This window comes from Colletotrichum spaethianum (genome assembly GCF_022836535.1).
Source record: "Colletotrichum spaethianum MAFF 239500 DNA, contig15, whole genome shotgun sequence".
NCBI classification, from domain to species: domain Eukaryota; kingdom Fungi; phylum Ascomycota; class Sordariomycetes; order Glomerellales; family Glomerellaceae; genus Colletotrichum; species Colletotrichum spaethianum.
In genome coordinates, this window is record NW_026054785.1 from 173,400 (window position 1) to 193,591 (window position 20,192).

Consider the following 20,192-nt stretch of genomic DNA (forward strand, 5'->3'; position numbering starts at 1 on the left):
CAGTGCTTACGAAAACGAAGGTGTCGTACTGTCAAAATCTCTTTTCGGTTCTGTGTCGGGAGCAGCTCTGCGTTGACTTGCTCTAACGATGCTGGTGATTGGCAGTTCAACATCAAGGATGTCTTTGAGTTTTGTAGATCACTTTTAAACAGGTTGCTTTGTTTCTTGTTCTATTGCAAAAACATCGTCAACTCCAAAATTCGAACAGCTAGGGTTCCCCACGTGGTGATGCAAACTCGGTCCAAAACTTTACCGATCTGCCCGACCCCGGAATCTCCCCACGAGATCGGTCTCTGCCCACTCTCTGAAACCCCACATCCCGCGATGACTGTTTCGGCTTTTCCGGGACGCCCTATGCAGAGAGGTTCCCCATCTAGCGTCGGCTTTTTAGCGTCACGAGGAGTGTCCGAGTTGTATGCTGCAAAGTTATTTAAAGCCTAAGGCGAAGGAAGCGTTCGTGGTAGGTTTTGCCGGCACTTCTTTCGCCTGCACACGTCTTCAAGTGTCACCTGATCTCGCCATCTTGGTGGGAAATATCTCGGGACGTTGCCAGCCCTCTTCCACTTCACCAGGGTGGAATCGGGCAGAACACCACAAACACAGACGATGCCATGATTGCAGGAATTCTGTTAACGTACGGTTGCGCAAGTGTCTGTGCATTATGTATTTTTGATGTCAAGTTTGTTCCTCAACATCCTACTGCATTGTTCTTGGATCATCAAGGGCCATGAATAATGAATTAGTCCCCTCAAAGTCCGCGAACTGCATTGCAAACCCAAAGTCCATCTCGTTATCCAATATGTTCAACGGTCCCCAATAGTGATTCAATTGAAGCATAACGTCCGCTGGTGGCATCGCCGGAATCTGCAGCGCAGCCGGCGTTGAAGCTGAAAACTTCTTTTCCGCCTTTTCGATGGCCTTGTGGAGTAACTTGGCAGACCGCAACGCGACGACACACTCATCCATGGTTTCCAGTATCTCAATGGCCATTCCTACCAGTTTGAGAAGCGGTTGCACTTCCGCTTCCGTCGCTTCTTGCGTTACGTAAACTAGGATCATGGATGCCGCAAAAACCGTGTATGTTGTGTTGTAGAACCTGCTTCGTTGTTAGTTCACCCTGAGTTCGGCGATGTGACCTTGACATTGCGGTACAACGTACCAAGTCCTAAAGAAATCGTGATGCTGGTAAGTTTGGTATATGATTTCAATCGTTTGCTTCGCAGATTCAAGACACAGGTGGATGCCTTCCTGTGAGCCAGGGATGGAGGCTCGCTCAGCAGATGTAGATGTGAGAATTATTGATCCAAAAAGAAGGATCCTTATGTTGAGGAAGCCTAAAAACGTGTCAACCACGGTAAAAGATCCGTCCGATGGTATAATTCCACTCACGCATAGTCAATACCAGTTTCTGTCTCTTCATCCACTGCGCCTCTTTGACGCTTTTCAGCGAGCGGGGTTCAACGGAGGTTGTTGGACGAATCGACTCTGGCATGTTCTCGGCCCATCGTTGAAGATCCTGATCGATCTGATGTGCCAAATGGACTGTTCTCGGAACTGTCGTCTCTGGTAGATATATCCCCAGGCAGATACTTCTGATGATCTTTGAGTAGTCCACCATACACTTGATGATGGCACACGATGGCGGATCCACGAGTTCTGAGCTCCCAGAATATTCAGTGTCCGTTTCCCCAATCACTGGAAACAGGCGATTGTGGTAGAGATCTGCGCCAAGTGTATCTGGTCTGCCCATGGCGAAGGACATTTCCCTACGAAGAGTTAGAATCTCACTCGACTCTCCATGTCGGCGTTCGCCTGATCCTTACGTCTCTAGCGAATATAAACCCCTTAGGAGCGTTAGCACCATCACATCTTCCGCATTCTCTCGGCTTTCTTACCACCACGTTCTTGATTCTGCTCTGAGCTGAGCTGGTTCCTTTTTCACATCCGGTCCAGGTTCTCGGTTGATGCCCATTGCAAGCGCTGTTCTCACGGCGAGCCCAACGTACATATACGCCCCTACACAAATCCCGGTTAGGAGAGTCCTCGACGGCGAACCGGGAGAGGCGCTTACAGTGAGCATTTAGTTCGTTCTGGCACACTTTTGACTTTGATAACGTTTCAGTGCCATGAGCAACTTGAACCAGTCTAGATCAACTCACGAGAAAAAAGTAGCACTGGACCATCTCTAGGTCAGTGACCATCCCCAGCTGATCGCACCGTCTTTTCGCTTCATCAAAGAATTTCCTGCTCCATTGGAGGTTTTCAATCCCATCTATTGGTTCATCTTCTCGAACGCCAGTGAGTGCGCCCAGGGATAAGATGCTGTAGTACAGCGCAATGAAGCTCGATGGTTCCCTAGCGACATGCGGCTTCGACCAAAGCTCCTCACACCGGTCGAAGAATATCTTCTTGTCGAGAATTGGATGGACATAGTGTATACTGGAAAAAAAGCTTTGCAAAAAATGCCGGCATTGCGGGTAATGTGTTATTGGCCGGGAAAACGAGCTGGCTTCGGCCCCAGCAGCGGGAGTTCGCCCTGGGTCCGCAGAAGGAGACGAGAAGGCGGGGTTGTGAAGATTCGACAGTAGAGTCCCGGCGTCGGAATCTAGGTCCGGTGAGATCACAGGTTCCTCGCCATTTCTTTGAACATGTGACAACAGGGCGACGGAGGATGAGCTGCCGTAGAACTCGACGTTGCGCGTGTGTCGGTTGACGCCAGAAATTTCTTGGCCGGCTGCATTCCTTGACCGAGTGTTTGAGGGTGAACCCACTGCCGTGCTTCGTGATGGTCGTCGCTGGAGACTACAGTCTGGCGAGTACCCGTCAGAAATCCCCGGAGCAGTGGCGGTAACCGAAGCATTGTCATCTGTTGATTGAGCCTTGACAGATTCGGCAATGGCCGAGAGGCTTTTGACCTGTTCTTCCAATTGTCTCACATATCTAAAGAGAGTCAACAAGGTAAGCCACGGATACGTTTGGAATTGAATTAGGCGTGCATACTCTGGAGTGTATAGCCTCCTTGACATGTCCTGGCCTTTGTAAACACATGTCGCATTTCGATCTGGGGTTAGCCGTGTTAGCCTTGAGGCACCTCCAATGAGGCATTTTTATGCGCCGGAGTTTTCACAAACATACTCTTGCAATACGTGCAAGGATACAACTCATCGCACTTGTTCTTCTTCGCCCTGCAAAGGTCGCATGCTCTGGCGGCCCGGGGGCGGCGGACCTTGATCCCCGAGTTCTGCGCGGTGCGTTGGGTCTCTGCGCCAACGTCCATAGGTAAAGAGGAAACAGGCTGAAGAGAAGGTGTAGGAACAACTATGAGACCAGATTCAGGTCTTCAACGGCTCAGTATCGTAATACCCGTTTGCTGTCGTTGGATATCGCGAATGGGGGGGCGGGTGAAGATGGAGAAGCTGGATATGCAGAAAGGGTGAAGAGCTGTTGTCGCCGTGCATCCGAAACACTTGCGGTGCCACAAGAATGTGTGAACGCGCGCTAAGGATCGACCTCCGCCCCCGCACAAGGGTAGCGGACGGCAAGCAGATGCGGGGAATGTTTTGGTGGGGTTCAATCGTTTGTCAGGCACGAAGATTGAGGCATTCTTCATCGAGGTTGCATGTGTCTTCTGGAGCATCGATACATCCGTAAGGTTGGCCAAAAGCCCTAGTCTCTTCGTCTCGGGAGATTTCTTGTCATAGAGATCTGAACCTTGGGATGTACTGAACAAGACTTCACAAGCGAGCCGGGTCCATCCGCAACAGTTTACAATGGATCGAAATGCAAGCACAGTACCTACTATAGTAGTGTAACGCAGCTGAGTCGCACACGAAAAGGGGGGAGCTGATGCTTCAGGGGAACAGCCACAACTCATCAGAACGTTCAAATACCAACCAGCCTTGGCTCTTGAAACAGAACCCATATCGGACGAACATGGTAGATTCCTTCATCTCGTCCCCTTGATTGGGGGGCTTCCTCCGATCACAGAATGGAACTGTTCTTGTTGATGGGCAAACCACTTTGATTACTAAGAAAGACTTCCTTCTGCGGGGCCACTTGAACTCTCCACCTACCGGCAATGTCGGGAAATCCGGTTTTTTTCCTTTCATGCTGGTTTTGCCGCCGACGACGCATTGATTCAAAGGGCCGAAAACACACAGAAATCACTGCAACAATGCAGAAGGTTTGTATCACGCAGCAAATCATGGAAATTTTTGCTGGGTATGCAGCTCAATACATGTAGCACACAAGGACCCAAAGCGGTTGCGGCGAGACCCGCCAACAGCGATTTGCAACTCTACCAAAACAAGTTTTGTACCTCATAGCTCAACAAAAACAAAAACCTCCTGCATAAGAATATCCACTTCACTTAGTATCCACAAGCCCCTCATTGAGCTTGTGCTTTTCAAACTTGCGCGCCGAAATGCCCAACTCGAACATGATGTCCAGCTCCTCAAATGTCCTACCTTTGGTGCCCGGAACATCAAAGTAGAGCACAAACAACATCAAAATTCCCATTACGAAGAATATCCAGCCTATATGTCCGCCCATGTTGAGCTGGTCGACGTTAAAAAGGTACGGCAGGACGATGGTCCAGATGGTGGAGACAATGGACGAGAAGGCCACGCCGATGCCGAGGGACTTGGCACGGAGTTTTGACGCGGAAACCTCACCGGCCACGGCCATCGACGCACCCACAGCCGGGCCATAGGAGATGGAGGTGAACACCAGCGCGACGCCAATGACCAGGAGCGACGTGTTAGTCTTGGGAAACGCGGCGGCGACGCCCATAGTGAAGTACATGGCAACGCATATGCCAACGCCGAAGAACATGAGCGGGCGGTGGCGGAACTTCATCATCATAAACGCGTTCAAGAGCGCCGAGATGACACCGGCCGCGATGCCTACTTGCACCAACATGAGGACCGTACTGCTAGAAAGACCCGTCTGATTGAGGAAGTAGGGAGCGTTCGACGAGAGAACGGCACCGATCACCTGGGGTATGTAGAAACAGATCAGAATAATGCGCGTACGGCGCCAGTTGGTCCCCTTGAAACACTCGGCGAAGGAGGCGGCCTCGAGCTGCAACCGGCGCTCGGTCTCTACATTGTCGATGATCTGGGCTAGACGGGCTTCGACGTTCTCATAGGGACCGGAGAGCTGTTCGAGAGCTTTTCGGGCCTTGTCGTGCCTGTTCTTGAAGACTAGCCATGTGGGCGACTCGGGGATGAAGGGAAGGCCGACGGCAATGATGCCAGGGAACGCCCAAGCCGCGGCGAAGACAACGCGAAAGGCGGACTTGTCCATGATGGCAACACGAGAGAAACTCGTGGCGATGGCAAGAAGAAGACCAAGGTTCTATGCATGTTCGTCAGAACTTGGGTCGCGCTAGCTGAGTGTAGTCCTAAACTTACCATCATAATGGTGTTGACGGAAAGTGCAATACCTCTGATTGGCAGGGGCGCGATCTCAGACACATATGTCTGTGTAGTTGTTGTGAACAAGCCAACAGAGAATCCGGTAACAATCTTGCCGCCAAGGAACTGGGGAGGAGTTTCCGAGACAAAGCTTATGGCGATGCCTGTGGCAGCCACAATCGAGGCCAGCAGGAGGACAGACCGACGGCCGAGCCGATCTTGCATGTATCCCGCAGTGAATGAGCCAAAAACCATCATGACGTTGTACATGGCGCTCCAGGCGGATTGCCAGTAGGCTGGGATAATCAGTTGCCCATTGACTTCAGTGGCAAATGTCATTCTGTAAAGGAGCCAATGGTCAGCCAAAGTCCGGGTGATGGGATGGTAGTGCTGTGCGGGCACTTACTGGAATGCCGGCATTGCCAAACATACGGAAAGGGCCAAATTCTCATAGCCAACAAGAGTTGAACCGACTGAGTTGTTACCAAGGTTAGCCATGATGAGATAGACAACTAGATGGTCAACTTGCTGTTGGCATAAAGAGTCCAGAGGACAATCTTGGGGTTTTGGCGAAGACATTGCCACGGGCTCATCTGGCGGTCCGCCTCCCGCGACGCCTCCTCGTTGTGCTGCACGTAGATTTTATCCACAACGCCATCATCCTTTCGTGTATCATCGCGAAGTGAGTCCATCGTCAAGGACACTAGGTACGACTGGTGGTCAACCCCGATTCGCTGTCGTCGGCGAACTAGTAAAGCCGACCCGAGTTCTTTCGAATGTGCCTACGTTCCGGCGTAATGCACACTCAAAGTGGTCGAGGTTTGCGAGGTGCTCGGAAGCCTTGCTCTCAAGTACGGGATATCGGTATTTGAAGTTGCCGATCAGGAGTCGGTATGTGCGAGGGTCTGCAGATGCCAAAACTCAAACGGCGGGTCGATTGATATCTAACGGAAAGATTATATCGCAATTTCCCCGACTCTTGGGATATTGGTCACTGCTGACTTCTGTAACGCTGGCCGGAAGCGATCCGGGCCAGGATCGGAGTTCCCGGCTGCACCCCAGGTTTTCTTCAGTAGTCTGGGGTGGCGGGGTCCCCGGATGGTGCTAACTTCATTGGTTTCGGCATATGGACCTAGCAAGGGGCTTGATTATCCATTGCGCTTGGCTCGTACTCCCGTGTAAGAGGGCGCATGATGCGCTTCCTGGAGTCCAGTTGATTTTTTGTGTTATCAATGTTTGTTCGTGTTCCTGAGCGACCCGCTCGCTGGCAGTTCAACCGAGTAGCACAATGATCATCCGAGGGCTGTGGGACATGTTGAGTTTCGAATCGTCTGAACTTTAGCGTAGCATCCTGCGGCGATGCAATTATTCACGACGATACGGATGTTAGGCTTCTGCAGGGATGAGACTAGAGGTATGCGCTCGCCAACAAGATTCTAAGCTCATGGTGATTCCAAGTATCGTCTTGCACTAAATACCCTGACTATTGTGCCGATGTCCGGTATGCTATGTTCATTTGATCAAGCTTTCCAGGAAATCGAATCCTCCCCGCTGGAGATTCCAAGTCTCGGATCCCACCTTCATCTTTGCAGCGAAAGTATGTTCCTCTCCCGGAATCACCCTCAATTCTGACTTTACTCCATTTTCCTTCAGCACCTTGATCAGACTTTCGCTAAGGAAAAGCGGTACCTGGGTGTCTTCCTGGCCATGTACAATGAAGGTAGGCGGAAAGGAAGGGGTAATGTTTCTGATGGGGTCAACCAATTTCCACTTCTTGTCGGGGACGATAGTACTCATGACGTTGCCTTTGGCAATTTGTGTCAATGCAAAGGCCTGTCTTGGATCATTAAAATTGGGCGGCCCTTGGGCTTGGCCTTCGAGGGAGACGCCTCCTGTGATCGGGACTGGGTCTTCATCGAAGACTTTGCGCAGAAAGTCGTCAGTCAACCCAAGGGGTAGCCTGGCAAGGTTTTGTTGCAAAGGCTTCTCCCAAAAGGGGTGGGTGAAATCACTAGGCCCGTACATATCGTAGATGCCGGCTACTGGTCGCGGAACATCAAAGCCCTAGGTTGAGGTCATCCTGTTAGCATTGAACACTTAATTGCCCTAGTCCCGAACAATCGTTCGTGTGTAGCATACATGCATAAACGTACCAAGCTGAGAGACAAAGTGCCACCTGAAGACGTGCCAAAAGAGAACACATGATCGGTGTCAACTGCATACGACCCCTCCTTCCTAGTGTCAAGGACATTTTGGAGTCCGCCGTCGTGTACCCATGCTAAAAGGTCACGGCAATCTCGCATGGGACCATCCAAGAGGCTGAGTTGGGGGCAGAGACGATGGTTAGGCGCTAGAACAATCCATCCTCTACCGAGGCAGTCCGCTACCTGGTCTTTATTGACCATTTTGGACGAGCCGAGCATGAAGGCCCCTCCATGGATGTTGATGACTACGTACAAAGTCCCCGTTAGCCCGGAGTTACTCTGGCAGATCAGGCCAGGGTTCTGAAGAGAAAGCATACCAACTGGTTGTGTTGCCTTGCGCACTTGGCTAGGTTTAGGCAGGTAGACATCCACATCAATCTCTTGTTGCCCTAAGGACTTGTATACCGCTCGGAAAGAGGTTGGGCTTGCCATGATGAAGTTGTTGATCGAAGTGATTCGTTGAAGGGTGTTCTCTACGATACGGTAGCTTACGCAAAGAATTGCAGATGTAGCTGTAAGCGTTTCGGGGTAATGTTGTGACGGGGACAACCTAGATGGATAGCGTGGCGAAAGCTCAACGGGGTTGCAGTGTATTTTGAAGCTCGCTGGAATCTCTCACCGAGCCGGGCTTCCGGCAGTGGACCGCGTGGTAAGCGCCAACGTCGAAACAGCGGGAGTTCCGATGTTGTATCGGAAAGTGTTCTGGGTTGTCGGATTTTCCGACATCCCGCACTGACAAGCCGAACGGGGTCAGCGTTCATAGATTCTGCCCCACAAGGATACACTAACATTTTCCCCATGTAAACTAACTTACGTCGCTGATGATTTGAAAGACAATAAGTCAACAAAACGGGAAGAATCTAGGAGGTAAAAAACAACGTAGGGTGAATTTGAGATCACTGGACAGTATAAGCGGTTTCGTTAGTATTTAGAATTTGGATTATTAAGTAGTAGAGTGAGAAGTGTGTAGGTGAGGTAGAGTCGACTGTGAATAAAATATTAGTGTAGCGGCCAAATGGCCGAACTCGGTCTCCATGGCGCGACGAAACAAGTGGTCCCGGCGGGGCGGGCGGCGCCAGACAGTTTCCCGTCGGACCCTCATAGCTTCAAAATGCGGGGGATCGAAGCTGTGTAAAAGGCTGGGCCGGCGCTGTTTGCATCTCGGAAGCAACGGCGACTTATCTTTGCAGCATCAAAAGCCACTCCAAACTGTTCAGCTCAATTGTGTTCAAGTTCGAGAACTGGACCCCTCAGGTAACCCACTCCCACGCCACATTCTTCAACGGAAACAAGCATTCTTTTCCCCCTCCTTCATTGGACGCACCCACCTGCCCGTCATGAGCATTCCGGTTCTCTCTGCTCCCCCCAATGCTAGAACAAGCTACATCATTGACCAGCTTGAGGGTGAGCGCATTTCGATCCCCGGTAGCAAAGGAACTTTCAGAATCTTGGCCTCGTCCAAACAGACAAACGGCGGTATTGCCGTCTTTTCAAGCGGTGCTGTTCTGTCGGATGCTCCTGGCTTCCACTGGCACGCGGAAGCGCACGACATTTTCCTTGTGACAAAAGGTTACCTGAAGCTATGGAATGGTGACAAGTGTCGCATCATGGGACCGGGTGACTTCGCCTATGTCCCCCCTGTGAGTCTCCGGAGTTTGTGTAGCTCGTAAAAATAATGACTGATCATGATGTAGAAAATCATTCACAACCCCCAGCTACTTGGCCCCCACTCTGAGACCCTGGGCTTGGTTGCGCCGGGTGACTGGGTCGACTTCTTCAGATACGTCGGCGAGCAGTACAATGGCCTTATCGTGCCAGAACACGATGACCGTGACATAAAGAGCATTCTGATCCCAAGATCATGGCAGCGAAGGACCGATTCGACGTGAATTTTGAGCGCAACTACACCCCGCCTGAGCTCGCCGATTGGCAAGAGTCAGAAAATGTCCTCCCCGGTCCTTTGGAGCCCTACTTCCTTCGCGCCAACACCGGACCCAGATACATCCTTGGCGGGGTACTTTCGCGGCCATTTATCAATGCCTCTCAATGCAGCGGCAAGTTCTCAATCACAAGTCTTGAGTCCTCGAAGCTGTACGCAAAGTCTCCTCTTGCGAGGTGGTTGACGTTCTCGACAGTGGACCACTGCTTCTGCGTCCAGGAAGGTTTGTTGAAAGTCAAGCTAAAGGAGTCTGGCACTTGGACCGAGGTCAGAGAGGGGCAAACTCTTTTGGTCTCAGCAGGCCAGGCGTTTACACTCGACTACGGCAGCCGTTTTATGAGGGCAATCACTTTTACCAACGGACCTGGTATTGAAGCCTTGATTCAAGACGCTGGCCAGTCTTATTCAGGTTTTGTTCTGCCAGAAGAGGCGGTTCCATGGAGCGAGGAGGAGTTCAAGCAGGCAACCGAGGCTCTCGACGTCATTGCTGAAGATTTCTGATTACACCCATTAATCCTGTAGCGAGAGTACACTCTAACCAGTCAGGGTAGTGAATGTATATCCTGTGTCACTGACTGGTCACTCTTGGCAATATTATAAAAGCCAATGGCACCTTTATACAACTGACCGCAAACGTTTCAGTTCATTTCTCTTCATCAGATGTGAGCTAATATAATAGCGGAAACAAACTTTCCTAGCAAAACTGTTCAGTCATGGAGCACCACTATACAGCTGCTCCCCATTCTTCTTGAAGTCAGTAATGACATTTTGACCGTTCTTGCTTACACACCAATTGGCGAACTGGTAGGCCATCGTAAGGTTCTTAGCCTTCCTGCCGATAAGCAGGTGAGCAGGGTTGAGTAGCATGTCTGTTTCGTCGTCTGTTGCCGCCTTGTAGATGATGGTCTGGTTTACTAACGCTTTGTCCAGCGACAGGTAGGTACCCCGGTCTGTCAACGCATATTCTTTCAGGAGAAACTAAAGTCATTTCGAGTTTGACGATTGGTTACAAATGATGACAAATGACTGAAGAACAGCGTTTTGCCCACCTGACCAATCCCAAGCCACAACTCTGACTCTTTGATGTTTGTGGCTGACTTGTCGTAACGACTCAAGAATCGAGTGGGGATGGTTGTGTTGGCGAGGTCAGCGGCTTCAAAAAGCTGGGCAAAGAGAGCAACTATCTCCATGGACGAGTTAATGTTGGCGGGATTCTCCGGAGGGTCAGTTATGAGAAAATGATCGCGGAAGATATAGTATATCTCTGGGTCCACGATATCCTGATTTCCAGCATTTTTCTCGGCAGCCGCGCTGTACGTGATTCCTACGTCGGCGTCGCCGCTTTGTAGGTACTTAATCGTGAAGGTTGTGTCGCCCAATACCCAGCCTACGCGGAACGGTGACGAGCCGTTGTTGACGCTCTCTTGGATAAACGCATCTACTAAAACTGGTATACACCATTGTTATGGTTGATAGCTCAAGCCTTGGGTCATGTATGCATACCTTTCACGAGCCCACTCTGTCCAGCACCACCATTGCTAATTTTCAGAAGGAGAGGCAACGTCGTGGAATTCTACCCGCCTTCGTAAATCTCCCTCAGATCAACTGCGTTAACAGTGGTACCAGCCAGGATGAGAACAGCGACACTAAGCCGACGCGTTTTGCCGTAATTTATCAGCGTCTTGTAACAAATCTTTCCTGATAACAAACAGTGATTCCAAGATATGTTAACGTAAAACACAAAGTGTTGAATGGATTCTCTCTTCCTGAGAGAACCCGTGTGTACGATCGTACCCGGGTTAAAGTTAGGGTGAACCAAAGATGTATTTTCCGTGATTATCTTCCTAACTACAAGACTTGGCTTTCGTACACGAGATATATGATCTCGTACGTCCCTGAGTCAGTTCGGCATGAATATACTTTTGATCCCCTCAATGGATAACCGAGAGCCGAATATCGAGTCTGTGCCCTCTGCCATGATGTGTGTCCCTGAGTCGTGCGTGTCGTACAACCAGCTGGTGCTGTTATTCCAACACAAAGAATAATATCATCGCGATGGAATTGTAAAACTTTACGTACGATTGTGAAAGCACGAAAACTATATCAACTCGATAAGATATAAGATTTCCACTACCAACGCCGCGCAGCTGTTTGCGGTGACTAAGAAAAGGCGCTTTTCAAACACATTACTACGAGAACGTGCCTCATGCCAATCTGCACTCCAATATTGTAAGGCTAGTAGTCAAACGTCAGGATTTAGACTCAGGTACACAGGCCGATCTAGGAGAAACTAGTCACTTCTCAGTCGTGCACTAACCAAATTCTTGGATTCACTTGCTTCGCTCGGCTGGTAGCTGAAAATTAGTTACTGGTAATTATGGTTAGTTCGACGCCACCAAACTGAAGTCAAACTTGCATGACGTTCAAAAGACGCCAGTATCTGTTTGCAGCTTCATCTTACCCGATTTGAGTCTAACACTGCACCAGTTATCTGTAAACCAATTCTGCCCGCTGGCCCACAAACATCTTAATTACTCTCTTGTTCTATCAGGGCCAAGACATCTTGGTACTTCGCAGCAGTAGAATCTAAATCTTAATCTGAAGCCTGAGCATCGAAAACTGCGTTAAAGCACTTTTAGTCTAGTGTTGCCAGGGACGATTGAATAGATGGAAAATGCGTTGCTCTGAGCGTTGAGGCTTGCAATTCTCGACACTGATTGGAGGTTGCTAACATTGAGAGTTATGCCGACATCATGAGGATTAAATTTCTCCAAAGGATTGAAGTCTTTGTCTAAAACAGCCAGCGCTCTTTCTGCCAAGTTATGGTGCTCAGATATTAGACGAGTTAAAGGAGTAAGTCGACGTCATTCTTCGAACGAACGAATGTATGGCTTGTTCCATCAGGCAAGATGGTCGGCCTTTTTGGGGGCAAATAATCAAGTGAGATATAAGTCTTTTCCCCTTACAAGAGCCCCTATTTACTGGCATGTAGATGGCCGACCGGTTGAAACTCGGAAACCTCGGTGAGCATAAAGTTGTTTGCTCCCTAATGCCGGTTCTGGTACTTGCTTTATATATTTGCCTCGAAGAGTTGATCCTGAGACCAAATGAAATCAAGACTAACATTTTTCAGACTCATAAAGGCGAAAGTGCGGTTGTGGAGGCGGGCAATGCTGGGGATTAAAGTCCATAGGCTATGAGTTGATGGTTGTCGAAACGAAAAGGCCTTAGCAATTATTGGATTAAAATTTATCTACGTCTATCATGATCCGTTTTTCTCATTCCTTGCTCTTTATTACTTTTATCTCGGGCTAATCGTATTCAATACGAAAATAACTGGATTAATATATGTTGGTGTTGAATGGATTCTCTCTTCCTGAGAGAACCCGTTTGTACGATCGTACTCGGGTTAAAGTTAGGGTGAACCAAAGATGTATTTTCCGTGATTATCTTCCTAACTACAAGACTTGGCTTTCGTACACAAGATATATGATCTCGTACGTCCCTGAGTCAGTTCGGCATGAATATACTTTTGATCCCCTCAATGGATAACCGAGAGCCGAATATCCAGTCTGTGCCCTCTGCCATGATGTGTGTCCCTGAGTCGTGCGTGTCGTACAACCAGCTGGTGCTGTTATTCCAACACTCACAACTTTTTCTTTTGTGACTGCACGACTCCCTGCGGTGTCCAATCAGGTTGCGCTGATTGTGACATCAATAACCTCATCGTACAACCCTGTGGGTTAGGCCACTTGCGTTGTACGATAAATCACCAATATCAAAACTCCAGGCAACTGTCCATTCCCTTCTTGCCTGGTTGAGCAGGCAAGCCACGTGTTGGTGAAGTTCCTTCCTTCCTCGTTGACTTCACTTCTGCTCCTGCTGTTAACGTACCTTCCTTCCTTCGTACGGCAACCTTAGGTATTTAAAACCCTTCTCACTTGTTTTTCTTTTCCTCTTTTCTTTTCTTCTTCACCCTTCGCACGCGTCGTTTTCCCATACAATCGATCAACAACGATCTTCCCCTTCTTCCTCAATCAACTCCAACAACAACTACTTGTACGTAGGATTTCCTCTCGTACGTTTCCTCTTACTGATTCATCAGTAGCACCTCGCACGATCAATCCATCATGTCTCTCGCTGCCACCGGTGGTTCGATCTTCGGCAACATCGGTATGCATACCGATGCGTCCGGTGGTCGTTGGCTTCGTCTTCCGACTGGCAACGCCAACAATCGCGCTCTTCTGTTGGCTCTGGCCATCAATGTACGTTACTTTTGTCCTTACCTTGTCTTCGTACGTTAACCTTGACTGCAGGATGAGGAGCGTCTCATCATCAACATGCCGTCGCGCGATATCGAGATCCGCGTCACTAGCAACACTTCTGTCCAGCAGTTTGTTGCCAGCATCATCCGCCGCCAGGGCTACTTCCTTGCGGTCTTGGTTCAGTCTCGTGGTCGTGCGGCCATTGCCTGTGGCAATAAATGCGCGACTACTGACTCCCCGCGCTTCCGCCAGTGCACCCGCATTCCCACCTTTCAGGGTGGCGCCTGCGCCGAGTGCGTCTAGCAGTCGCACGGCGCTCGCTGCACCCACCGCGGTCGAGATGTTGATTCGTCCGACAACCCGGGCGATGATGATGACGATGATGACAACGGCGGCCCCAGCAACTACAAGGCTCCCAACGTCACCAATGCTCGTGAGCCTCGTACGCCTGGCAGCAAGCTTGGCAAGAACGTCGGCAAGGGCGGTCGCTTCCTTGGCACTTCTGCCAGCCCCATGGTTATCGACAAGGAGTAATCGCACAACTTCTCTTCCCTGAAATCTCGTACGACAATCAGATGGATTGCACGATATGGTAATTCGGGAAGGTTGTGGATATGGTGGAGGTACGATCCGACATTGAGATCGGCATTGGTAGTGGTCAGGTATATCAGATACCTTCTTGAGGTTACACTTCGTTTTCAGATAGTTGGTTACGTACGGCGGTGAGGTCGTACGAATTAATTGTCAAGTGTTTTCTCCTAATCTTTCAACGTACGCCTCGATTCGAATCCTTAATGTGTTTGTTGTAATCAATTGTCCAAGTGCTGAGTTTGGCGATTTCTTGGTGAAGGCGTCGGCAGGGTTATCTTTCCCATTAATCCATCTCACTTCTGAGATCTCTTTCTTTTCGTACGACTCACGTAGACTCATAATATCAATCATAAGCCTCTTTTCATCTGTTGTGCCTAGTCGTACGAGGCACTCGTACAGAGATCGTGAGTCTGAACAGATGATAACTGGAATCCTTGGGAGTTGTAATGTATGAAGGATCTTGGTGAGTGTCGTACTAAGGGATATCCCACTATCAAATCCTGTGGTCATCCCGTACAACTCGCTTGCAAGTACGCTTCGTGTGACTCTCTTGCACTTTGTTGAACTCCAGTGTATAATGTTTCCTTTGATCTGGAAGTCTGTTGTCGTGCGAGCTGTTTCCTCAGCTAGTACGATAACAAATCCAAGTTGTGACGATAGATCTGAGTTGTTTGCAAATGATCCATCCGTAAAGATGTACATCTTCGCACGATGGAGATCAAGAGGGATATATGTAAGACCTCGTGTAGGGTTATCGATTTGCCACTGAAGTCGTACATTCAAAGCTTCAATATCCTTCTTATCAGGTTCCTTAGTTTGGGCTGCAGTTGACAGGTCGTATGATGCCTCTGGTTGACAGATAGATGCGAGGTATGCTCCTCTTGCCCTTTGGGAAACATACTGCTGATGTGCATCGTGCGCATCAGGATCAACGAGTTTCAGGTGCTTTGCCTGGCCTTTTTGAGTAAAGGTAATATGGTCATCGTGCGATTGAATCCTTCCCCCATTAAAGTCAATTTCACTGTTGGGCGATAAGGTGGTCTTTGGTTTCGCACGAAGTCCTTTCCTTCTCAGCTCTTCTTCTTCTCTCTGGGAGAAGGCAGGTGTAGCAAAGCTAAGTGTATCGTCTGTCTGTATAGCTGTAATCCCGAAGGTATCCGGTCCTTCTGTTGTATACAGCAAGCATGGATCGTACGTTGACTCTGTCATCTTCAGATCTTTCTTGTGATGCTCAGAATAGGTTTTGTACCAGTATAGGCCTGACTCTGCTAGGCCGTATAGTGGTTTCAAGATATGGAGAAGTGTGTTCTTAGGGTATTTGTCTTCTAACTCCTTGGGTAGTCGTGCGATAATCGTCCTGGTTAGACGATCGTCCGATTGTGTATATGCCTGGGTTATGTCTCTGAGTTCCCCTTTGCATTTGTAGTCTCGCACGAGGGTAGGTCCAATCGCAAGTATGAGCCTTTGGCTCATCCGTTGGATAGTAGGTGCCTGGGTTAAGAGTTCTTCTTTCTCCCAGTCCCCATACCCTTGTACGACAAGTCTTGACTTCTCGTACGGCTTAGATGACAAGTTCTTGATCTCTCGTACCATCCGTGTCTTGTAGATACGGAGGTGGTCATGCTCTTTTGGATTGTACGGTACAAAGGTAAAGACTCCCTGGTTAATAAGGTTGTCTATCTCTGTTTGGTCTGACTCTTCGTACGGAGCACCTGGTGTTGTAATCACATTGTCAAGCCGTAACTTTTCTGCTAACTCCTTGTGGTCTTTTTCTTTCTGAGATAGAAATGCCTGATTAGTACGTGGTGATTGTCGTACAGCCCTTCTCTGGCCTTTCTTTGGTCTTCCTCTCTTGTTTGGCTGTTTCTGAGGAATAGGTCGTGCGATATCTGAATCTGACTGTGCTGTGTCTTGATGGTATGGTTTGACATGTGTCGCACGAAACTGTGTAGGACCATTGACCATCTTGACTGTCACCGTATGGCCTTCTATAGCCTGGACTTTGTACGGTCCAGTCCATCCCTTGTTTTCTCTCCATACTAGAACCTCACTCTGGATCGGTAGTGATAGTATGCTCTGGAGGTTAGGGCCATTTCTGGTGTTGATCGCACGATTGATCTCTACTTCTGCACGAATGCTCTGAAGCATTTTCATTGCCTTTTGGATTGCTTCTGCCCTTTGGGTGATTTCGGGCGATGGAGGTGAGTCCTTGTTAATCCTTGGATATGTACCAAAGACAAGTAGTGTAGGTACGATGCCGTGCGGACCAGCTGTGTCGTTCAATGCCTTCACAGCCATCTGGAGGATGGTTTCCTCGTCCGTGTTGTGCCCAAGCTCAGCATACAAGATATCGTACGCACGCCTCAGAGGAGCGTGAGCTCTTTCTATCTTGCCTACTGCCCAGTGGGCTTCTACTGGCATTTCTTCGCACGATATGCCCATGATGTCGGCATAGTTCCTGAATTCTGCTGATGCGAAGTTTGTACCTGGGTCATGTACGATATGGTCTGGTGGACCAATGTACGTGCTGATCCAGCACTTGCAAAGTGCATTCCACGTATCTCGTGCAGATAAGGACTTCAGGAAGGTGGCTCCTTGGAAGCTTGTCTCTGTGTCGATAACGTGTAAGGCGTTCTTGTCTCTTAGTCGTACGACATCCACAACTATCTCATAGTTGAAGTAGCTTTCGTCTTTAAGTGTGAACTTAAACCTCTTCGGTGCTGAGTCGTGCGATTGACAATGATGACAAAACTTCTGGACCTTTTCTAGAATGTTGATGTCAATGTTGTGATGCCCAGCCTTCTTCAGGAGGTGGTAAAGACGGTCCGTACGAGGATGTCCAAATCGTCTGTGAAGCCTTCGGAGTTGTCCTTCTGTGAAGAACATGCTGGCCTCTGTGCGACTAAGGTTGAAGAATGGGTGACCCCATTTCCGTACGACTGGGATAGGTTTTCCATCCTGCCGTACAATCACGTTGTCGACGTTGTTGAAATATGCACCTAACCTGTCTGCATCGTACAATGAAAACAGGAACGGAGTAGGAGCATCAAGGATGTGATACGTAACCTTTCCAAGCTGATTCTCCATTTCCATAGTGCCAACCGATGTGATTGAGTCATTTGCCCCGAATCGTACGTTTGCTGATCCTGGTCCCCAGGATATTGCCGTACAAGGGTTCTCCCGTAGGTATGCAAGCACTTGAGGTTTCCCTACGGTAGAGAACTTCGCTGCTCCTGTATCCCATAGTTCCCCTTGGTACGATGAGATATAAGGATCGTGCAACAAGAATTGACAGGCCTTTGACGTCTTTGGTAATGAAAAAATATCCTCCCCTGTCGTGCGATGGAAGAATGAAGAAGACATTAGGAAAGCTGATGTCTCTTCATCTCCTGTGAATTCTCCCTCCTCATCGCACGATTCGTCCACTGGGTTTTCTCCTTCAAAGTCAAGAAGGTACGAGGCAAAATCTCTCTGTGGTTCTTGTTCAAGTATACCGCATGCCTGAAGGTATTGGTCTTTCGCACGATTACGTTCTTCGTCCGAATGATTCGTAGACCAACAACCCTCCTTCTTGCACACAAAACATCTTTTCTTAGATATTGCACGATTAAACCTAGGTCGTGATGAAGGTTGACCTTTCCAAGGTTGTCGAGAAGATCCTCTGTTGTCTGACGGTCTATTGTACGATGGTCGTGGGTAACTCTTGTTGTTAGAGTATCTTCTATCCACAAAGTTGATGTCGTGCGACATAGACTTCCTGTCTAAAGCGACCTGTAGTGATGCTCTTAGGCTAGAAAAGAATTGCTCGCATGTGTGATGTGCTTTAAGATTGCTTAGAGCAGTTTCTAGCTCTAGTACACCTCTGCACGCTTGGGTGACTTGCGTACGAAGCATAATCTCCCCCTGAAAACCTGGGCCAAGTGCCCGCTGTACGAGGGGTATCTTGTCTAAGAGTATCTCTAATACGTCCATCAGATTCTTGTCTGGATTGTCTTGTCTGACTCGTGCGAAGGATAGACTTGTCCAATCTGTCCAATAGAGAGTGTGGTTGATGTTAGTGTTAAAGTGCATTTCTAACATGTTGTACATCTCGTCCCATCTCCTTGTTGGTCCAATGTGATGGAGATAAAACTCTTCCGCACGATCAGCCAAGATATCAGGAAATACTGCATGGTATTGATCTTCAGTGATCCTGAGGCGTCGACAAAAACTGATAAAGACCTTTGCCTTGTCGTACAGGATATCGTACGGCTTGCCCGTATAATTCCTGTCCTTTCTCCATCCCTTCTGGAAGATTGAGATTGTAGTTGGCTCGCACAATCCATTCTGGACTATTCGTCTTGGTGGTAGGTCATAGATGCTGTCTCCTTGATGTAAAGGTGTTGTACGACCCTGGATTTGTGGGAAACTCTCAACCTCCTGTGTGAATCTTGTTCCAGGAGGCATGTTTCCTGAAGCTGATTGTGACTGCTCTCGTACAATTGATGTTTGAGTTGTCTGTGTATCGTACGGGGGCTTGATTGGCTCTGTTGTCGGTTCAGCTGTGTTTTGGGGTAAAGTTGATTCAGGGTTTCGAACAGGTGTTTGAGTTGTTGTAATCGTACGACTTGGTGTAAGTGCTGTACGAGTAGAAAGCTGTTCTTCTTGCTCATCAAACTTCCTCCCAATCTCCTTGATGAATTCAACTAGCTGTTGATTCACATTTCTTATTGGCGGTAATCGGAATCCCTTTAGCTCAATAAGTCGTATGAACTCTGCCCTGAACGCACGATAGACCTTTTCCCATTGGAAGGTAGACCATTCGTTAAAATCTTCGTACAGTGATATTGTCAGGTTTTCCTTTGATTGCCTAAGATGAAGCATTTCCATGTTGATGTACGCAATGTACGTAGTCATCTCTTCTTCGGACGGTGCCTGTGTAATATCGACTGGATTTCCCCAGCGTCTAGGATTCACAGTCTTCTTCCACGTGTGCAGTGGGACTTCGCTCCTTGCACTTATTTCTTCGTACGTTGGCAGGTATCCATCAATATTGTCATATTGGCTTTGACGATTGTCTTCTGGATCCTCTTGGGAAGCCATGTTGTGTTCGGTAGTCGTTTCGTATCGTACGACGTCAAAATTGGTTTGTTTGGTGCCGTGGCGCACACTTTGTACTCTACGTACAGTACAATAAAGATTCTCGTCCGGTTCAGCTTAGCAGGCGACAACGGGAATCTGTCTTGTACGATAGTAAAGCAAAAGTCGTCTTTATCCTATCTACCCGGTTCAGCTTAGCAGGCGACAATAGGTAGGATTAAGGCTTCTTAGCACAAGAGACTTTCTAGCGTGACCCCTTAGGTATCCCTGAGGATTTCTCGCCTCGCACGAAGTGCAAGACTACCCGGTAGCCCGGCCGTAAAGCCTAAGTCTTGTCTCTTCACTCTTGCTAATCTGTGATTGCACAAAGCAATCGCACGGATTGCCAAGCAACCACTGATCAGTGTTGAATGGATTCTCTCTTCCTGAGAGAACCCGTTTGTACGATCGTACTCGGGTTAAAGTTAGGGTGAACCAAAGATGTATTTTCCGTGATTATCTTCCTAACTACAAGACTTGGCTTTCGTACACAAGATATATGATCTCGTACGTCCCTGAGTCAGTTCGGCATGAATATACTTTTGATCCCCTCAATGGATAACCGAGAGCCGAATATCCAGTCTGTGCCCTCTGCCATGATGTGTGTCCCTGAGTCGTGCGTGTCGTACAACCAGCTGGTGCTGTTATTCCAACAGTT

General features: G+C 48.8%; 4 protein-coding genes across 4 annotated transcripts; 1 reads left to right on the top strand and 3 right to left on the bottom strand.

Annotated features, from left to right (window-relative positions):
* Positions 1 to 696: 696 nt before the first annotated feature.
* Positions 697 to 966, bottom strand: ColSpa_06305 (uncharacterized protein; the record flags this gene model as incomplete). Its single annotated transcript, XM_049272517.1, has 1 exon — positions 697 to 966. The coding sequence occupies one exon, from the start codon at positions 964 to 966 to the stop codon at positions 697 to 699; it is 270 nt and encodes an 89-aa protein (XP_049128474.1).
* A 3,399-nt stretch (positions 967 to 4,365) lies between these two features.
* On the bottom strand, positions 4,366 to 5,915 carry ColSpa_06306 (MFS transporter fmqE; the record flags this gene model as incomplete). Its single annotated transcript, XM_049272518.1, has 3 exons — positions 4,366 to 5,358; positions 5,415 to 5,757; positions 5,824 to 5,915. 3 exons carry the CDS (start codon positions 5,913 to 5,915, stop codon positions 4,366 to 4,368), a joined length of 1,428 nt encoding a protein of 475 aa, XP_049128475.1.
* A 14-nt stretch (positions 5,916 to 5,929) lies between these two features.
* Positions 5,930 to 6,109, bottom strand: ColSpa_06307 (uncharacterized protein; the record flags this gene model as incomplete). Its single annotated transcript, XM_049272519.1, has 1 exon — positions 5,930 to 6,109. One exon carries the CDS (start codon positions 6,107 to 6,109, stop codon positions 5,930 to 5,932), a length of 180 nt encoding a protein of 59 aa, XP_049128476.1.
* A 2,849-nt stretch (positions 6,110 to 8,958) lies between these two features.
* On the top strand, positions 8,959 to 10,061 carry ColSpa_06308 (quercetin 2,3-dioxygenase; the record flags this gene model as incomplete). The annotated part of the gene is given in 3 exon segments (XM_049272520.1): positions 8,959 to 9,261; positions 9,337 to 9,451; positions 9,463 to 10,061. 3 exon segments carry the CDS (start codon positions 8,959 to 8,961, stop codon positions 10,059 to 10,061), a joined length of 1,017 nt encoding a protein of 338 aa, XP_049128477.1.
* Between the last annotated feature and the right edge of the window lie 10,131 nt (positions 10,062 to 20,192).